The 16,246-nt window shown below is 48.3% G+C and overlaps 2 protein-coding genes across 7 annotated transcripts in view; one reads left to right on the top strand and one right to left on the bottom strand.

Moving 5' to 3' along the window:
* The window catches only part of LOC140396114 (wee1-like protein kinase 2), a 68,738-nt gene extending 68,161 nt beyond the window's left edge, over positions 1 to 577 (bottom strand). For 2 of the 4 annotated variants that reach the window (XM_072484236.1, XM_072484237.1), the window contains exon 1: positions 58 to 576. In XM_072484236.1, the coding sequence (XP_072340337.1) occupies positions 58 to 372 (315 nt within the window). In that variant the 5' untranslated portion in view covers positions 373 to 576. Of the gene's footprint in view, positions 1 to 57 lie in introns of all 4 variants that reach the window. The other 2 variants (XM_072484238.1, XM_072484235.1) reach the window with 2 other exon arrangements.
* A 6,686-nt stretch (positions 578 to 7,263) lies between these two features.
* The window catches only part of LOC140396111 (differentially expressed in FDCP 6 homolog), a 176,986-nt gene continuing 168,003 nt past the window's right edge, over positions 7,264 to 16,246 (top strand). Inside the window, exons 1-2 of one of the 3 annotated variants that reach the window (XM_072484230.1) lie at positions 7,264 to 7,655; positions 11,578 to 11,718. In XM_072484230.1, the coding sequence (XP_072340331.1) occupies positions 7,560 to 7,655; positions 11,578 to 11,718 (237 nt within the window). In that variant the 5' untranslated portion in view covers positions 7,264 to 7,559. The remainder of the gene's footprint in view (positions 7,656 to 11,577; positions 11,719 to 16,246) is intronic. The other 2 variants (XM_072484228.1, XM_072484229.1) reach the window with 2 other exon arrangements.

Below are 16,246 nucleotides of genomic sequence, written 5' to 3'. Positions count from 1 at the left end.
GAAGGGGGGGGGGGGTGTCAGGGGGGTGGTGAAGGGAGAAATGTCTCCGGGACCCACCTTTGGAGTGTAAGGGGTGTCGCAGAGCCGCAGCTTCCTCCAGTTCATGCAGTCGAGGGGGGACTCGCTGCGCCCGGGCAGGCGGACTCTCCGGGGGCTTCGGGCTGGCCTCCTCTCCCCGGACAGTGGAGCCAACTCGGCCCCGACTGGGAAGCGGCTGAAGGGGGAGGCGCATTCCTGCCTGGAAGCCGACGACACGGCGGCTTCCTCCTGGACTCGAAGGTAGTCGGAGAAGTGGAGCTCCTCCTGGTCCTCCTCCTCCCCGCTGGAGAATTGCAGCTTCTGGGCAATGGCACGGAGAGCGAACCGACTCATCTCCCAGTCCTGCAGAGGATGGGCAGTGGGGAGCCCCACTCTCTGCCCAATATTCAGCAGGAAAGATGCTCAGGAGGATTTGGGTGGAAAGGAGTTGGAGTTCCTGCTTTCTCGAAAAAATATTACATTGGAATTTCACCAATGTCTTTTCCCGTTCCAATGTCACAAGTTCCCCCTTTTCCTCTCGGGCGCTCTCTGACCAGTTATATATCTATCTCTCTCTCGCCCCTTCTCGCTCTCTCGCCCCTTCTCTCGCTCTCTCGCCCCTTCTCTCTCTCTCTCTCTCTCTCGCCCCTTCTCTCTCTCTCTCTCTCTCTCTCGCCCCTTCTCTCTCTCTCTCTCTCTCTCTCTCTCGCCCCTCCTCGCCCTCTCTTGAATGTAACTCCCTAACTCTCCCCATTTCACCTCTTTTGTAACCAACCCTTATTGGAAACTTCCCGCTTGGTGGCGAAATGTGTCAGTTTCACCTGTTAATATCCGGCCCCTGGTTGGTGGGAAATCACATCCACGTGTGTCCAATAATAATGAGCTCTATCTTAATCCCTCCAGTGCAGAAGGAGGCCATTCGGCCCATCAAGTCCGCAGGGACCCTCTAAATGATCACCCTCCTTAGGCCCACATGCTCTCCCTATCGCTGTAACCACAAGCATTGATCATGGCCAAACCCCCTAACCTGCACATCTTTGGACTGTGGGAGGAGACCGGAGCACCCGGAGGAAACCCACGCAGACACGTGGAGACTCCGCACAGACAGTGACCGGAGGCCGGAACTAAACCGGAGTCTCTGGTGCTGTGAGGCAGCAGTGCCACTGTGCTGCTCTAAATAATATTTCACATTCAAAAGCATAACTGATGTGTTTATGAGACGGGTTTGGAGATTCATGTTCTCCCTGCAATTTTTGTTTGCCTGTCATTCACAATGCAAGTTTCAAACTTCCTGTAGCATTGCTAGTTACACCTATGGTCAAGGCAAAGTGTCTTTGCTTTGGGTTGTACAACAGGCCCCAGGCCCTCAAAGAACAAAGAACACCAAAGAACAAAGAAATGTACAGCACGGGAACAGGCCCTTCGGCCCTCCAAGCCTGTGCCGACCATGCTGCCCGACTAAACTACAATCTTCTACACTTCCTGGGTCCGTATCCCTCTATTCCCATCCTATTCATGTATTTGTCAAGATGCCCCTTAAATGTCCCTATCGTCCCTGCTTCCACCACCTCCTCCGGCAGCGAGTTCCAGGCACCCACTACCCTCTGTGTAAAAAACTTGCCTTGTACATCTACTCTAAACCTTGCCCCTCTCACCTTAAACCTATGCCCCCTAGTAATTGGCCCCTCTACCCTGGGAAATAGCCTCTGACTATCCACTCTGTCTATGCCCCTCATAATTTTGTATCCCTCGATCAGGTCACCCCTCAACCTCCGTTGTTCCAGTGAGAACAAACCGAGTTTATTCAACCGCTCCTCATAGCTAATGCCCTCCATACCAGGCAACATCCTGGTAAATCTCTTCTGCACCCTCTCTAAAGCCTCCACAAGCTTCTGGTAGTGTGGCGACCAGAATTGAACACTATACTCCAAGTGTGGCCTAACTAAGGTTCTATACAGCTGCAACATGACTTGCCAATTCTTATACTCAATGCCCCGGCCAATGAAGGCAAGCATGCCGTATGCCTTCTTGACTACCTTCTCCACCTGTGTTGCCCCTTTCAGCGACCTGTGGACCTGTACACCTAGATCTTTCTGACTTTCAATACTCTTGAGGGTTCGACCATTCACGGTATATTCCCTACCTGCATTAGACCTTCCAAAATGTATTACTCAGAGGATGAATCCATGATATATAGAATGCACAGACAATAGTTGAAATTTACAAACAAGGTTTATTTCAATACTATTCCAGTTCTCCTCCACCCTCCTAAGGATTGCTTTCCCTGACCTGCACCTAGGCTAAGGTTTTTATTCACATGGGGCTTTTTGTGTTAGGCCGGTTAGCCCGGCCTCCTTAAAGGGGAAGTTCCTATTCCGGGGAGGTCATGGGAAATTGTACTGTCCTGATCCCAGGACCACTGTTGGGGTCGCAACCATCAACTGAGTGTATGCAACCTGGCCTCATAATTGACCCCTTTTATCTGTGCTGGACCCTGTCCCAGGCCAATATACCCACCCAGGACTGAATGCAGTATTCTAACTGGAGTCGAAACAAAGGTGTAGAGAATTGTAAAATAACTTGAACTAGTCCTAGAACTAGTGTTCTAGTCCATTGAGATAAAGATGAACATTTAATTAGCCTTTAATGTTTCTACACTTGGATCAGGGAGGTGCATCCCTAATGTGGCTAGGTTGAGGCCAATCTATAAATCCTTCCAACACACGCCAATGGCAGGCAGTAAGAGTGGGAGAGATTCCTGTCAGCCATGGGATGGAAAAAGAGTTGGAGCCTCTCCATCACTATCCATAGCTCCAGACTGGTTTAGCACAGTGGGCTAAACAGCTAGCTTGTAACGCAGAATAAGGCAGCAGCAGCGCGGGTTCAATTCCTGTACCGGCCTCCCCGAACAGGCGCCGGAATGTGGCGACTAGGGGATTTTCACAGTAATTTCATTGAAGCCTGCTTGTGACAATAAGCGACGCCAGGGTCCCAGGTTCGATTCCCAGCTTGGGTCACTGTCTGTGCGAAAGAGCACGCTCTCCCTGTGTCTGTGTGGGTTTCCTCCGGGTGCTCCGGTTTCCTCCCACAAGGCCCGAAAGATGTGCTGTTAGGTGAATTGGACATTCTGAATTCTCCCTCCAGGTACCCAAACAGGCGCTGGAATGTGGCGACTCGGGGCTTTTCACAGTAACTTCATTGCAGTGTTAATGTAAGCCTACTTGTGACAAAGATTATTTTTTTAAAAAACTAGATTTCTTGCCGGGGGGGGGAAGGGAAGGGGTAGTTGGCTCAAGTTGACAGGATGGCTGATGAAGATCAAATTGGTGCAAACAGCACAGGGTTCAATCCCCATGCAGACTAGGGTGGATTCTGGATCTGACTCCTTAACCCACTTGGGATCACAGTGTTGTGAGTTGGACCTGCTTTTGGGCAGAGGACTGAAGAAGAAAATGTTATCACCTCCTCCCTTCACATTGCAATCCTGGTTGTAAGTGAAATCAACTACAACTAATTGGGGAAAAGGCTCGGTCTTTATTCTTAAGTCTGCATTAATAAATAACAGTTTCTGCCTGTGTTGGGGACAAAAAGGGAGTCTGTTCTCAGAATAAACCTATGTTAATGAATGACTGAGGGGTCTTGTGGCCCAGTGGTTAGTGTCTCTGCCTCTGAACCAGAAGATCTAGGTTCAACACCCATCCCAGGACTTGATGGCCAAGGAAGGTGCGGTAAGAGTGGGAGAGACTCCTGGTCAGCCACGTTTGATGTGGAGTGCTATAAGCCCCTCGGCGACAGGCTAGCAACCTGTTCTGGGAAACTAGCTATGGAATCAGATGTAACTTGGTGCGGGAAGAGAACTGAAATTGGAAAGAATGACTGGCTCCAAATTCTTCCTTTAGAACATAGAACACTACAGCGCAGTACAGGCCCTTCAGCCCTCGATGTTGCGCCGACCTGTGAAACTACTCTAAAGCTCATCTACACTATTCCCTTATCATCCAAATGTTTATCCAATGACCATTTAAATGCCCTTAATGTTGGCGAGTCCACTACTGTTGCAGGCAGGGCATTCCACGCCCTTACTACTCTCTGAGTAAAGAACCTACCTCGGACCTCTGTCCTATATCTATCTCTCCTCAATTTAAAGCTATGTCCCCTCGTGCTAGACATCACCATCCGAGGAAAAAGGCTCTCACTGTCCACCCTATCTAATCCTCTGATCATCTTGTATGCCTCAATGAAGTCACCTCTTAACCTTCTTCTCTCTAAAGAAAACAGCCTCAGGTCCCTCAGCCTTCCCTCATAAGATCTTCCCTCCATACCAGGCAACATTCTGGTAAATCTCCTCTGCACCCTTTCCAATGCTTCCACATCCTTCCTATAATGCGGCGACCAGAATTGCACGCAATACTCCAAATGCGGCCGCACCAGAGTTTTGCACAGCTGCAACGTGACCTCATGGCACCGAAACTCAATCCCTCTACCAATAAAAGCTAACACACCGTACGCCTTCTTAACAACCCTCTCAACCTGGGTGGCACCTTTCAGGGATCTATGTACATGGACACCGAGATCTCTCTGCTCATCCACACTGCCAAAAATCTTACCATTAGCCCAGTACTCTGTCTTCCCGTTATTCCTTCCAAAATGAATCACCTCACACTTTTCTGTATTAAACTCCATTTGCCACCTCTCAGCCCAGCGCTGCAGCTTATCTATGTCTCTCTGTAACTTGTAACATCCTTCCGCACTGTCCACAACTCCACCGACTTTAGTGTCATCTGCAAATTTACTCACTCATTCTTCTACACCCTCCTCCAGGTCATTTATAAACTCAATGAGTTTTAACAGCTTCTGCATTTGTTAACTTCTCACTATTTTAGAAATAATCTGAGACAACTCTCTACAGAGTTTCATGCGTCACCTAACTTACTGTCAAGAGAAAACCTAGCTGCAGGGCTCATTGTTCCTTCAATCTTAGTCATTTATACATATGTAAGTTTGCAACCCTGGTACAGATCCCTGACAATGTTATCCTCACATCCCATCAAGTTTAAGAACCTCCCCCATCCCTGTCCAAATCTCTACCCTCTGTCTCCTTCACCTTGGCTGGAGAGTGAAATGCCATCATCATCGAGGGCTCCTGCTGCTATCCAGTGATTCCCACTGGAAATGCAAGTTGAAGGTGAGATTGTCGCTGCTGTAACGCCTTCCCAGGTTGAATAGCATGTCATCATACTCAGCCCACTCTCGTGGACAAAGCTCAAAGCAGCAGAGGACAGTTAACACTTGGATCCCAAAATCTCGAGGAGAGGAAGTGAACAGTTCACTGTTGTTCACAGAGAGCCGATGGAAGTTGTCCTCGGGGAATTTTGTGACTCCCAACACAAGCACTTCACAAATGTAAAGTATTTTTAACCTGCCTTTATTACACATTCTCTTGTAATGCTGATCGGAGACAGCAGGTGTCTCTTGGAAACTTGTTTATAATGAGTACTACAGATCAACACTGATAATAAAAGAAATGTTGCAGCATTGGAAACTTGACACCTGAAATTTGTATCTATGGAGATAGAAATGGGCAAGAAAGGTTTAGGGGTGTGGCCATTAATTAATCCCTACTAAAGAGATGCCAATAGAATACTATATAGTTACCTTGCATTTGTTGTCTGTGCTGTGTGTATCTGAATATATCTGTGGCTTTGAATATGTATGAGCATCTACATCTGTGTGTTTAAGTCACTCAGGAAACAGAAGGGGGCTATTCAGCCCATCACTCCTATACTGGCTCTCTATGGAGTACTCCAGTCTGTCCCGCTCCTCTGCTCTAATTCGACAACCCTTTAAGTGCCCATTATTTGCTTTTTGAAATCATTGATTATCTTTGCACCTACCAACCTCATAGGCAGCAAGTTCCAAATCATTTTTTATATATATTATATATATATATATAAATAGAGAGTATATATTTGTGTACGTTTGTGTACGTCTGTATTTCTGCATGTGCGAACATGTTTGTGTGTACATCTGTGTGTATGTATATGTGTGTGTACTGTTATGGACTGGAGGGGGATTAATTTAAGTGGCATTAGTTTTTCCTCTCACCACCCATCTATAGACAGAAAAGTGTTTTGATTTATTTCTCTCTTTATAAGCAGTGTTTCCCAAGGATTTTCACAGTAACTTCATTGCAGTGTTAATGTAAGCCTACTTGTGACACTAATAAAGATTATTACGATACCTTGGTTTTTATGTGAACTATTTTCTATTAATGACTCCACAGCAAACCTGAGATTGGGTGAACTCAAAGGGTTAATTTATTTGCAGACACTGAAAACACAAAAGAAGGGTCGCAACGTCACCTCCACACTCAGAGTATAGTGAAGGATAGAGAAAAGAAAGTTTTTCAATACAGAGACCACAGAGAAAATAAATATTGGTTCATCTGAGTTCCAGAGACCAGAATCAAAGTCCAATGAGACATTCCTTCACAGAGGTCGATGGGTTGAAAACTGATGCTGGATAATTCGCTTCACATGATGAGATGGCCATGCAGAAATGAATCAGTCTTTTAGATGATGGTACAGATCTTCCATGAGAAGCAGGCTAGATGGAGCCAGGTGTCCAACCTGGCCAGAGCTCCTGCAGTCAGATGTTAAATAGTAGACTGAGCTATGCAGTTCAGCAAGTTTATCAACCTCATAGGCAGCAAGTTCCAAATCAGATTTTATATTAGAGAGTATATATTTATGTATGTTTGTGTACATCTGTATTTTTTTTTGGGGGGGGGGGTCATAGGCAGCTGTAGGCTGAGCCATTTATTCATTTTTTAAATTTAGAAATAGCAATGGGCATATCTATATAAATATTATAAAAGTATACAGATCTTCTCCCTTTCAGTATGTTTGCATATTTCTGTGTGTACATCTGTGGTGTATGGTTGAGTATGTGAGAGTCTATGTGTCATCATACTAGTCAGTGTGCTTATCCACACACCAGTCAGTGTCCTTGACCATGGCGGTCAGTCTCTTTTACACTATACACAGAAAGATGACCCTGTCACGCGGTTACTAAGCCCTGGATAAAATCAGCTTTCTATTCTGAGAGGAAACGTTCTCTCTCTCTGGTTCTAATGAGAATTGTTTGTGGTGGGTTTAGAGAGGGCGGTGACCGGCCCCTGTGTGACCCGAGCACGCTGCGGGCCAGAGGACAAACTCAGGCAGCTGCTCGGCCACTGGTGGCTTCACCCTTCCGCAGAAAGCCAGAGGGAGATTTCGGCAATGAGAGCGGAAGTTCGGGCGGGAGAAAGACACGCACAGCGAGAGAGAGAGAGAGAGCGAGCAGTACAGAACAGAACCGCTGGAGCGGGTTTTGTGATCAGAAGCAGGGATTTAGTTGTGTGGGTGGGAGAGAGGGTTCTGAACATCTCCCCCCACCCAGAACAGCAGCGAATGGACCAGTTTGCAGTCTGGCTCTTGGCTGGTTGAATATTCCCGATTGGATTTTCTGCCTGATACATTGTATTCCCTGCTGGGATCGCCATGGATTTGAAAAACGAGCTCCTTAAGTCCATCTGGTACGCGTTCACCGCCCTGGATCTGGAGAAGAGTGGGAAAGTGTCAAAGTCCCAGCTCAAGGTAAATATGAAGATAATTCAGAGAGAGGGGAGATAGTGCAATGTGTCTGGAGGAGTGTGTCTGCACTCGGCACCGTGCAGAATGCGCAGCACAGAACTCCCAGTGTGTTCAACAACTCAGCTTTGGGCTCCAACACTGGCATTGTCACCCGCGCCCCAGTTGACCTCTCCGAGATTCTGGGTGCAAGCCCCACTCCTGAGATTTGAGCCCAGATTTAGGCTACCCCCTCCCCACCCCATACTCGGGGGAGTGCTGCACTGTCGGAGATTCCGTTGAGATTTGAAACCTCTGCCCTCTGGAGCGAGAGTTGATGATTTTCATGCTTTATTTCCACACAGGAGTTGAGAGAGATTAATTCTCTTCTGCCCAATAAATGGCTCCTGAAAGCGGATGGCACCATCCATCAGAGGGGAAAGGGGGGCAAATTACTGGAGAAGCAAATTAGAGGGGCAGAGCCAGCCAAGAACTAGTCACTAGTCACCCTGGGTTAACACTGCTGCCTCACAGCGCCAGGGACCCCGGGTTCAATTCTGGCCTTGTGCGACTGTCTGTGTGGAGTTTGCACGTTCTCCCCCTGTCTGGGTGGATTTCCTCCGGTTTCCTCCCACAGTTGAAAGATTTGCAGGTTAGGTGGATTGGCCGTGCTAGGGTGTCCCTTAATGCCCAAAAATGTACAGGTTAGATGAGGTTTATGGGGTTACAGGGAGAGGTGGAGAGACTGGGCCTAGCTAGGGTGCTCTTTCAGAGGGTCAGTGCAGACTCGATGAGCCGAATGGCCTCCTTCTGCACGGTGGCAAGTCTATGGTTCAATTCTACATCAGAGGGAAAGCAGGACACCGTTAACAGCACGGTAGCATTGTGGATAGCACAATTGCTTCACAGCTCCAGGGTCCCAGGTTCGATTCCGGCTTGGGTCACTGTCTGTGCGGAGTCTGCACGTTCTCCCCGTGTGTGCGTGGGTTTCCTCCGGGTGCTCCGGTTTCCTCCCATAGTCCAAAGATGTGCAGGTTAGGTGGATTGGCCATGATAAATTGCCCTTAGTGTCCAATATTGCCCTTCGTGTTGGGTGGGGATAGGGTGGAGATGTTGACCTTGGATAGGGCGCTCTTTCCAAGAGCCGGTGCAGACTTGATGGGCTAAATGGCCTCCTTCGGCACTGTAAATTCTATGAAACATCTTGAACATTGTTGGAGATTGCTGTGGTGAAGTAACTTGTTTTTATTATAGTTCAAGTATAATAGTAAACTTTTTTCTGCTACAGTTTTGATTGTTACAATCTCCTCCAACTCCCTAAACTACCGTCTCCTGCCACCTGTGCCCGTGCACACACTCTGACAGCAGAACTGTGTCCTACATTGAATCCCAGAGCCTCACCCATTAATAACTCTCTCATTTACCAGGGGTGAGATAGATCCATGACTGTCCAAAATGGCGAGATGGAAAAAAAATCCCCAGAAGACAAAATAATTGGCCAAAATTAATGGGATGTCCTGAGGAATTAACATAAATAACCCAGGGAACTGGAGACTATGTGCACTAACAAGCTGAAGAGAGCATAATAGACAGATTGAGGAGTATTAACAATAATAATAATCTTTATTGTCACAAGTAGGCCTACATTAACACTGCAATGAGGTTACTGTGAAAAGCCCCTAGTCGCCACATTCCGGCGCCTGTTCGGTTACACAGAGGGAGAATCCAGAATGTCCAAATTACCTAACAGCACGTCTTTCGGGACTTGTGGGAGGAAACCGGAGCACCCGGAGAAAACCCACGCAATCACAGGGAGAACGTACAGACTCCGCACAGACAGTGACCCAGTGGGGAATCGAACCTGGGACCCTGGAGCTGTGAAGCAACAGTGCTAACCACTGTGCTACCGTGCTGCCTAATCATCTAAGGACGCCAGTTGGCCCATCATGCCAGTTCGGACTCTTTGAAAGAGGACCCCTGCTTCGTCCCACAGTCCCACCTTTTGTAAGGAGAGGTTGAGGGTTCCTGATCCCGACAACTGTCTGAGTGAAAACATTTTTCCTCATTTCCCAACCAGAGTTTTGCTAGTGATTTCAAATTCCTAACCTTTGATTATTGACCCATTTGCCATGGGAATAGTTTTTCTATCTCTATTCTATCCAAACCTCCCAGCATCTCAAAATCTTCCATTAGGTTAAAACCATTATCGATTGTTGTAAAAATCCACTTGGTTCACTAATGTGAAGGAAATCTGCCATCCTTACCTGGTCTGGCCAACCCTTATTCCTTGCAAGAATTTAAATAAAAAGGTCACCTCACAATCTTTCCTGTTCCAAACAGAACAATGCAAACTTTTCCAACCTCTCCTCAGATCTGAAGTCCCGCATCCCTAGTAACATCCTGGTAAAGCTCCTCTGTACCACTTACATCTGCCCAGGACAGTATCGGTAAGAGTGATCACTGCACAGTTTTGCAGAGACAATGCCGGAACTCTACAGCCTTTGGGATTCTCTTTTCCCGCTAGCAGCGCAGCCCTGTCCATGGGTTACCCAGCGATGTGGCAAATCCCATTGACAAGCAGCGGGAAGAGGGAATCTCGCTGCCAGTGTACGGCACGTTGCTGAGAAACACTCAACTGGGGGACCGGCGAATCCTGTCCAATGTCCCATCTTCACATTGAGGATACCCTCCACTATGTTGTGTGGTACTCCCACTGTGCTAAATGGAATAGACTTTGAGCAGTTCTAGCAACTCAAGACTGGGCATCCATGAGGCGCTGAGGGTCATCGGCAGCAGCAGAATTGTACTCAATCACAATCTGCATCGTCATGACCCGGCATAGCCCCCACTCTCTAATTACCAGGGGATCAAGCCAGGGGATCAACGCTGGTTCAATGAGGAGTGAAGGAGGGCATGCCAGGAGGAGTACCAGGCATACCAAAAAAAATGAGGTGTCAACCCTGATGCAGCTACAATACAGCAGGCATGCTAAACAGTGGAAGCAGCAAGCAATCCCACAGCCAACAGATCAGATCTGAGCTCTGCAGCCCTGCCACATCCAATTGTGAAAGGTGGCGGACAATTAAACAACTCACTGGGTGTATTAAGCTGGAACGATGAGGTGTGATGAATCAGAGAGTACGGAGTAATGTGTTGGCGAGACTGCAAGACTGAGCTGGAGGGCTGGCGTCTGAGAGTCAGGGTGAGAGTGATGAGTAATGATCTGTAAAGAGTGGAAATGAAGGAGCTGGAGGGTGGGGAGTGATGAGCTGGAGACACTGAGGAGTGGAAGGCTGCTGGGAGTATGCAGCTAGAACAATGATGGGCAACCGAGGCTAGTGAATGGCCGCATGAGTGACCCTCCTCATCTCAGTGGGCCGCGAGATTGAAATCAGGCTTGTTCCCCAACCATGACCCTATGAATAAGATTAAATACATTTAATACACGCTGAATATTTCACAATGAGTTATAGAAAATGCTTAATCATTTATATATTAATGGAACTATCACCATCATCAACTTCAATGGTAATAAATATTTACCCTTTGGACACCAAGAGAGCGCATGGCTCTCACAGTCAGTGTTGTGATTAATCTGCACACACCTCACTTGCTTTACATGCACAGCACTGCAGTCATACCGATAGGAAAAAAAATGATATGGGTGTAAATCGGAAGAATGTGGCAATGCTGCACCTAGGCAACGATCAACAAAATGTCTTGTGGGCCACGCTCAGTCCCGATGGGGCACCTGTGGCCCCCGGGTCGCAGCTTGCCCACCACTGAGCTCATAGCTAGAGAGAGTGGACGGGCTGGTGTAATGAGCTGGATCAGAGGCTGTTTGGGAGCAGACAGTGGGACTGCCTGTGCTGTGAGAGGAGAATTGGGTTTGTGATGTGCTGTTTGGTCCCACTGACAGGACGCCATTGAAATGCCGTGTCTTTTCCAGGTGCTGTCGCACAACCTGTACACAGTGTTGAACATCCCCCATGACCCCTCAGCCCTGGAGGACCATTTCCGCGATGACAATGACGGACCTGTTTCCAGCCACGGCTATATGCCTTACCTGAACAAGTATATCCTGGATAAAGTGAGTCGATGCACAGGCTTTTGGTGTTGTTAAGCATAAACTGTCCCAGCGTTCTCAAACAACAATTAACACTGAGCCACAAAGGAGATATTAGGACAGGTAAACGGAGACTTAGTCAGAGATGCAGATTTGAAAGAGCCTCCTAAAGGAAGAGAGAAAGCGAGACTGAGAGAGAGGGGTGAAGAGGTTTAAGAGGGGAACTCCAGAGCTGAGGACTCAGACAGCAAAGGAATGGTCGAGCTGAAATCCTGAGGCCAGAATTGGAGGAAGGCAGATATCTCGTAGGGATTGTGGGATTGGAGGCAATTACAGAGCTGGGAGGGGCGAGGCCACAATGGTTTTGAAAGCAAGGTTGAGAATTTGTAAATCCAGACATAAGCTTAACCATGAGCAAATGTAAATCAACGAGCACCAGGCTGATGGGTGAACAGGACTCGGTGCAAAGAAGCACATGGAGTGTAGACTTCTGAATGACCTCAGGTTAGAATACGGTAAACTAGCCGGGAATGTGTTGGAATACTCGAGTCTTGGAGTCAATGAGGGGAGTGGGTGAAGGTTTCAGCAGTAGATGAGCTGAGACTGGCGTGGAATTGGGTGATGTTTACAGAGGTCGAAATGGGGATCTGATAAATGATGCAGATGTGTGGCTGAAATCCCATTTTGGGATTGAATGTGACATAAAGGTTGTAAACTGGTTCTGCCCAAATCAGTTGCCAAGGAGAGGGATGGAATCACAGAATCCCTACTGTGCCGAAGCAGACCATTTGTCCCATCTAGTCTGCACGACACTACGAATGAACACTCTGCCCATTTACTAGTGTCCATCCTGTCCTATCCCCGTAATCTCATAACCTAACTTGCACATCCATGGACATTGAGGGGCAATTTATCATTGGCCAATCCACCTAGCCTGCACATCTTTGGACTGTGGGACGAAACCGGAGCACCCGGAGGAAACCCACGCACACACGGGGAGAACGTGCAGACTCCGCACAGACAGTGACCCGAGGCCGGAATTGAACATGGGTCCCTGGGTCTGTGAGGCAACAGTGCTAACTCCTGTGCCACCGTGCCACCCCAGTCGGTAGCAATGGAACGGAGGCTGGTTCGGGATTTCAAAATTCAAGGCTTCAGCCTTCCCAAAATTTAATAGGAGAGCATTTCTAGTCATCCAGTACTCGGCAAGCAGTTTGATAATTTAGCCATAGTGCAGGAGTGGTGGGGTAGAGCTGAGTGATTTCAGATGATGGCACCAAGGCGTAGATTCTGTAAAGGAGGGGATCGATTCTCTCAGACATCAGAGGTAACAGTACGGGAGCAGGAAGAGAAACCAAAGAACAAAGAAAAGTATAGCACAGGAACAGGCCCTTCGGCCCTCTAAGCCTGCGCCGACCATGCTGTACGTCTAAACTAAAATTTTCTACACTTCCGGGTTCCATATCCCTCTATTCCCATGCTATTCATGTATTTGTCAAGATGCCCCTTAAACATCACTATTGTCCCTGCTTCCACCACCTCCTCCGGTAGCGACTTCCAGGCACCCACTACCCTCTGTGTAAACTTGCCTCGTACATCTCCTCTATACCTTGCCCCTTGCACGTTAAACCTATGCCCACTAGTAATTGACCCCTCTACCCTGGGAAAAAATCTCTGACTATCCACTCTGTCTATGCCCCTCATACTTTTGTAGACCTCTATCAGGTCGCCCCTCAACCTCCTTCGTTCCAGTGAGAACAAACCGAGTTTATTCAACCTCTCCTCATAGCTAATGCCCTCCATACCAGGCAACATCCTGGTAAATCTCTTCTGCACCCTCTCTAAAGCCTCCACATCCTTCTGGTAGTGTGGCGACCAGAATTGAACACTATACTCCAAGTGTGGCCTAACTAAGGTTCTAAACAGCTGCAACGTGACTTGCCAATTCTTATACTCAATGCCCCGGCCAATGAAGGCAAGCATGCCGTATGCCTTCTTGACTGCCTTCTCCACCTGTGTTGCCCCTTTCAGTGACCTGTGGACATGTACTCCTAGATCTCTCTGACTGTCAATACCATTGGTGGTGATTCTCTGGTTATGATTAGTTAGATGAGAATGGAACTTGGCAAGAGCAGTCTTGGGCGATTCTGGCGAATGGTTACATTCGCTCCACGCATGTTACATACGCGGCACACAAGTGCCAGACAATGACCATCTATAAGAAAGGATCCAACCACTGCCCCACTTGATTACGCCCTCTTCCACAAATATTCAAACCCTCCACCACCGATGAACGGTGGCAGCCGTGTGTACCATCTACAAGATGCACTGCAGTAACTCACCAAGGTTCCTCAGACGGCACCTTCCAAACTCATGACCACTACTATCTCGAGGGACAAGGGCAGTAAATACATGGGAACCCCACCACCTGGAGGTTCCCCTCCAAGTCACTCACCACCCTGACTTGGAAATATATCGCTGTCCCTTCACTGTCGCTGGGTCAAACTTCCTCCTTAACAGCACTGTGGGTGCACCTGCACCTCCGGGACTGCAGCGGTTCAACAAGACAGCTCACCCACCACCTTCAGAAGGGAAACTAGTGATGGGCAATAAATGCTGGCCTGACCAGCGACACCCACATCCCGTAAGATCGAGACATCGAAGGTTGAAAGCATTAGTTGCTCATGCCTGTTGTCCTGTACCGTCCACCCATCACCTCCACCCCAAAGAGGTGTGAGGAAGCGCGAAGATCCTCGGCACTATGACCTTTCACTCCTGCCTCGGATGAAGCTTTTAAAAAATGTTTCCCACATTGTGTCTGGCTGTTTACAGCCCGTGTGATTAAGGAAATAGTTGAAATTTGAGCTTGGCTTATTGTAAGTCAACACAGCCAGGTTCACAAGGCTGACAAGCTACTTTATTTATCGATGACTGATGGTTCAAGGTCAAATGTGTAGTGTCTTTCGGAGGGTCGGTGCAGACTCGATGGGCTGAATGGCATCCTGCATTGTAGGGATTCTATGCTACTGAGTCTGGTGGGCCAAGCATTGGCTGGGGCCTTTCCTGTCAGACAGCCCTCCCTCGCTCCCCCTCTCCATGTATCTTCTGTAACTTTAGCTTCTCTGTTGTGTGTGCATTTATTCCCAGGGCGATGGGAGTATGTGAGCCGTTCTGTCGGCGGTGGACAAGTTAATGCATGCCTTGTAATAGTCAGGCTCCACATTGTTTCTGTGGATACGTTTATCTGAAAGTGACCTTGTATTGTCACAAATAAGAAAGGCTTTGACTGGATTTTTAAGAATGATTAAAAGTGATTCGGAACCCGAGATGTAACACAGGAGTGTGTATCTTTCTATGTTCCCCTGCCCCGCCCCCCCCCCCCCCCGCCCCCCTGGGTGACACACAGGAGTGTGTATCTGTCTATGTTCCACTGCCCCCCCCCCCCCCCCGCCCCCCTGGGTGACACACAGGAGTGTGTATCTGTCTTTGTTCCCCTGCCCCCCCCGCCCCCCTGGGTGACACACAGGAGTGTGTATCTGTCTATGTTCCCTCCAGGTGACACACGAGTGTGTGTCTGTTTATGTTTCCCCCCCCGGGTGACGCACAGGAGTGTGTATCTATCTATGTTCCCCTGCCCCCGGGTGACACACAAGAGTGTATACCTGACTATGTCCCCGTCCCCCCCCCCCCCCCCCACCCCCACCCCCACCCCCCCGGTGTTGGGGCCCAAGACGCCCAAGACGAGGTGTTGTGCGTCTTGAAAAAAATTAAGGTAGATAAGTCCCCAGGGCCTGATGGGATGTACCCCAGCATACTGAAGGAGGCTAGAGAGGAAATTGCTGAGGCCTTGACAGAAATCTTTGGATCCTCACTGTCTGCAGGTGATGTCCCGGAGGACTGGATATTAGCCAATGTTGTTCCTTTGTTTAAGAAGGGTAGCAAGGATAATCCAGGGAACTACAGGCCGGTGAACCTTACGTCAGTGGTAGTGAAATACTGGAGAGAATTCTTCGAAACAGGATCTACTCCCATTTGGAAGCAAATGTACGTATTAGTGAGATGCAGCATGGTTTTGTGAAGGGGAGGTCGTGTCTCACTAACTTGATAGAGTTTTTTGAAGAGGTCACAAAGATGATTGATGCAGGTAGGGCAGTGGATGTTGGCTATATGGACAAGGCCTTTGGCAAGGTCCCTCATGGTAGACTGGTACTAAAGGTGAAGTCACACAGGATCAGGGGTGAGCTGGCAAGATGGATACAGAACTGGCTAGGTCATAGAAGGCGGAGAGTAGCAATGGAAGGGTGCTTTTCTAATTGGAGGGCTGTGACTAATGGTGTTCCGCAGGGATCAGTGCTGGGACCTTTGCTGTTTGCAGTATATATAAATAATTTGGAGGAAAATGTAACTGGTCTGATTAGTAAGTGTAGCGCACAAAGACTCCATGAGACGAATATAGTGAAGTCGATGAGGCTTTATTAAGCGTGTCTGTTCCCCAGCAGCTCGATAGTAAACTGTCCTGCGGGGGAAGACACCGGCTTCTTATACTCCGCCT

Source organism: Scyliorhinus torazame, chromosome 19, assembly GCF_047496885.1.
Source record: "Scyliorhinus torazame isolate Kashiwa2021f chromosome 19, sScyTor2.1, whole genome shotgun sequence".
Lineage (NCBI taxonomy): Eukaryota > Metazoa > Chordata > Chondrichthyes > Carcharhiniformes > Scyliorhinidae > Scyliorhinus > Scyliorhinus torazame.
Note: the sequence above shows the minus strand (reverse complement) of the source record. Positions and strands in the feature narration are given on the sequence as shown.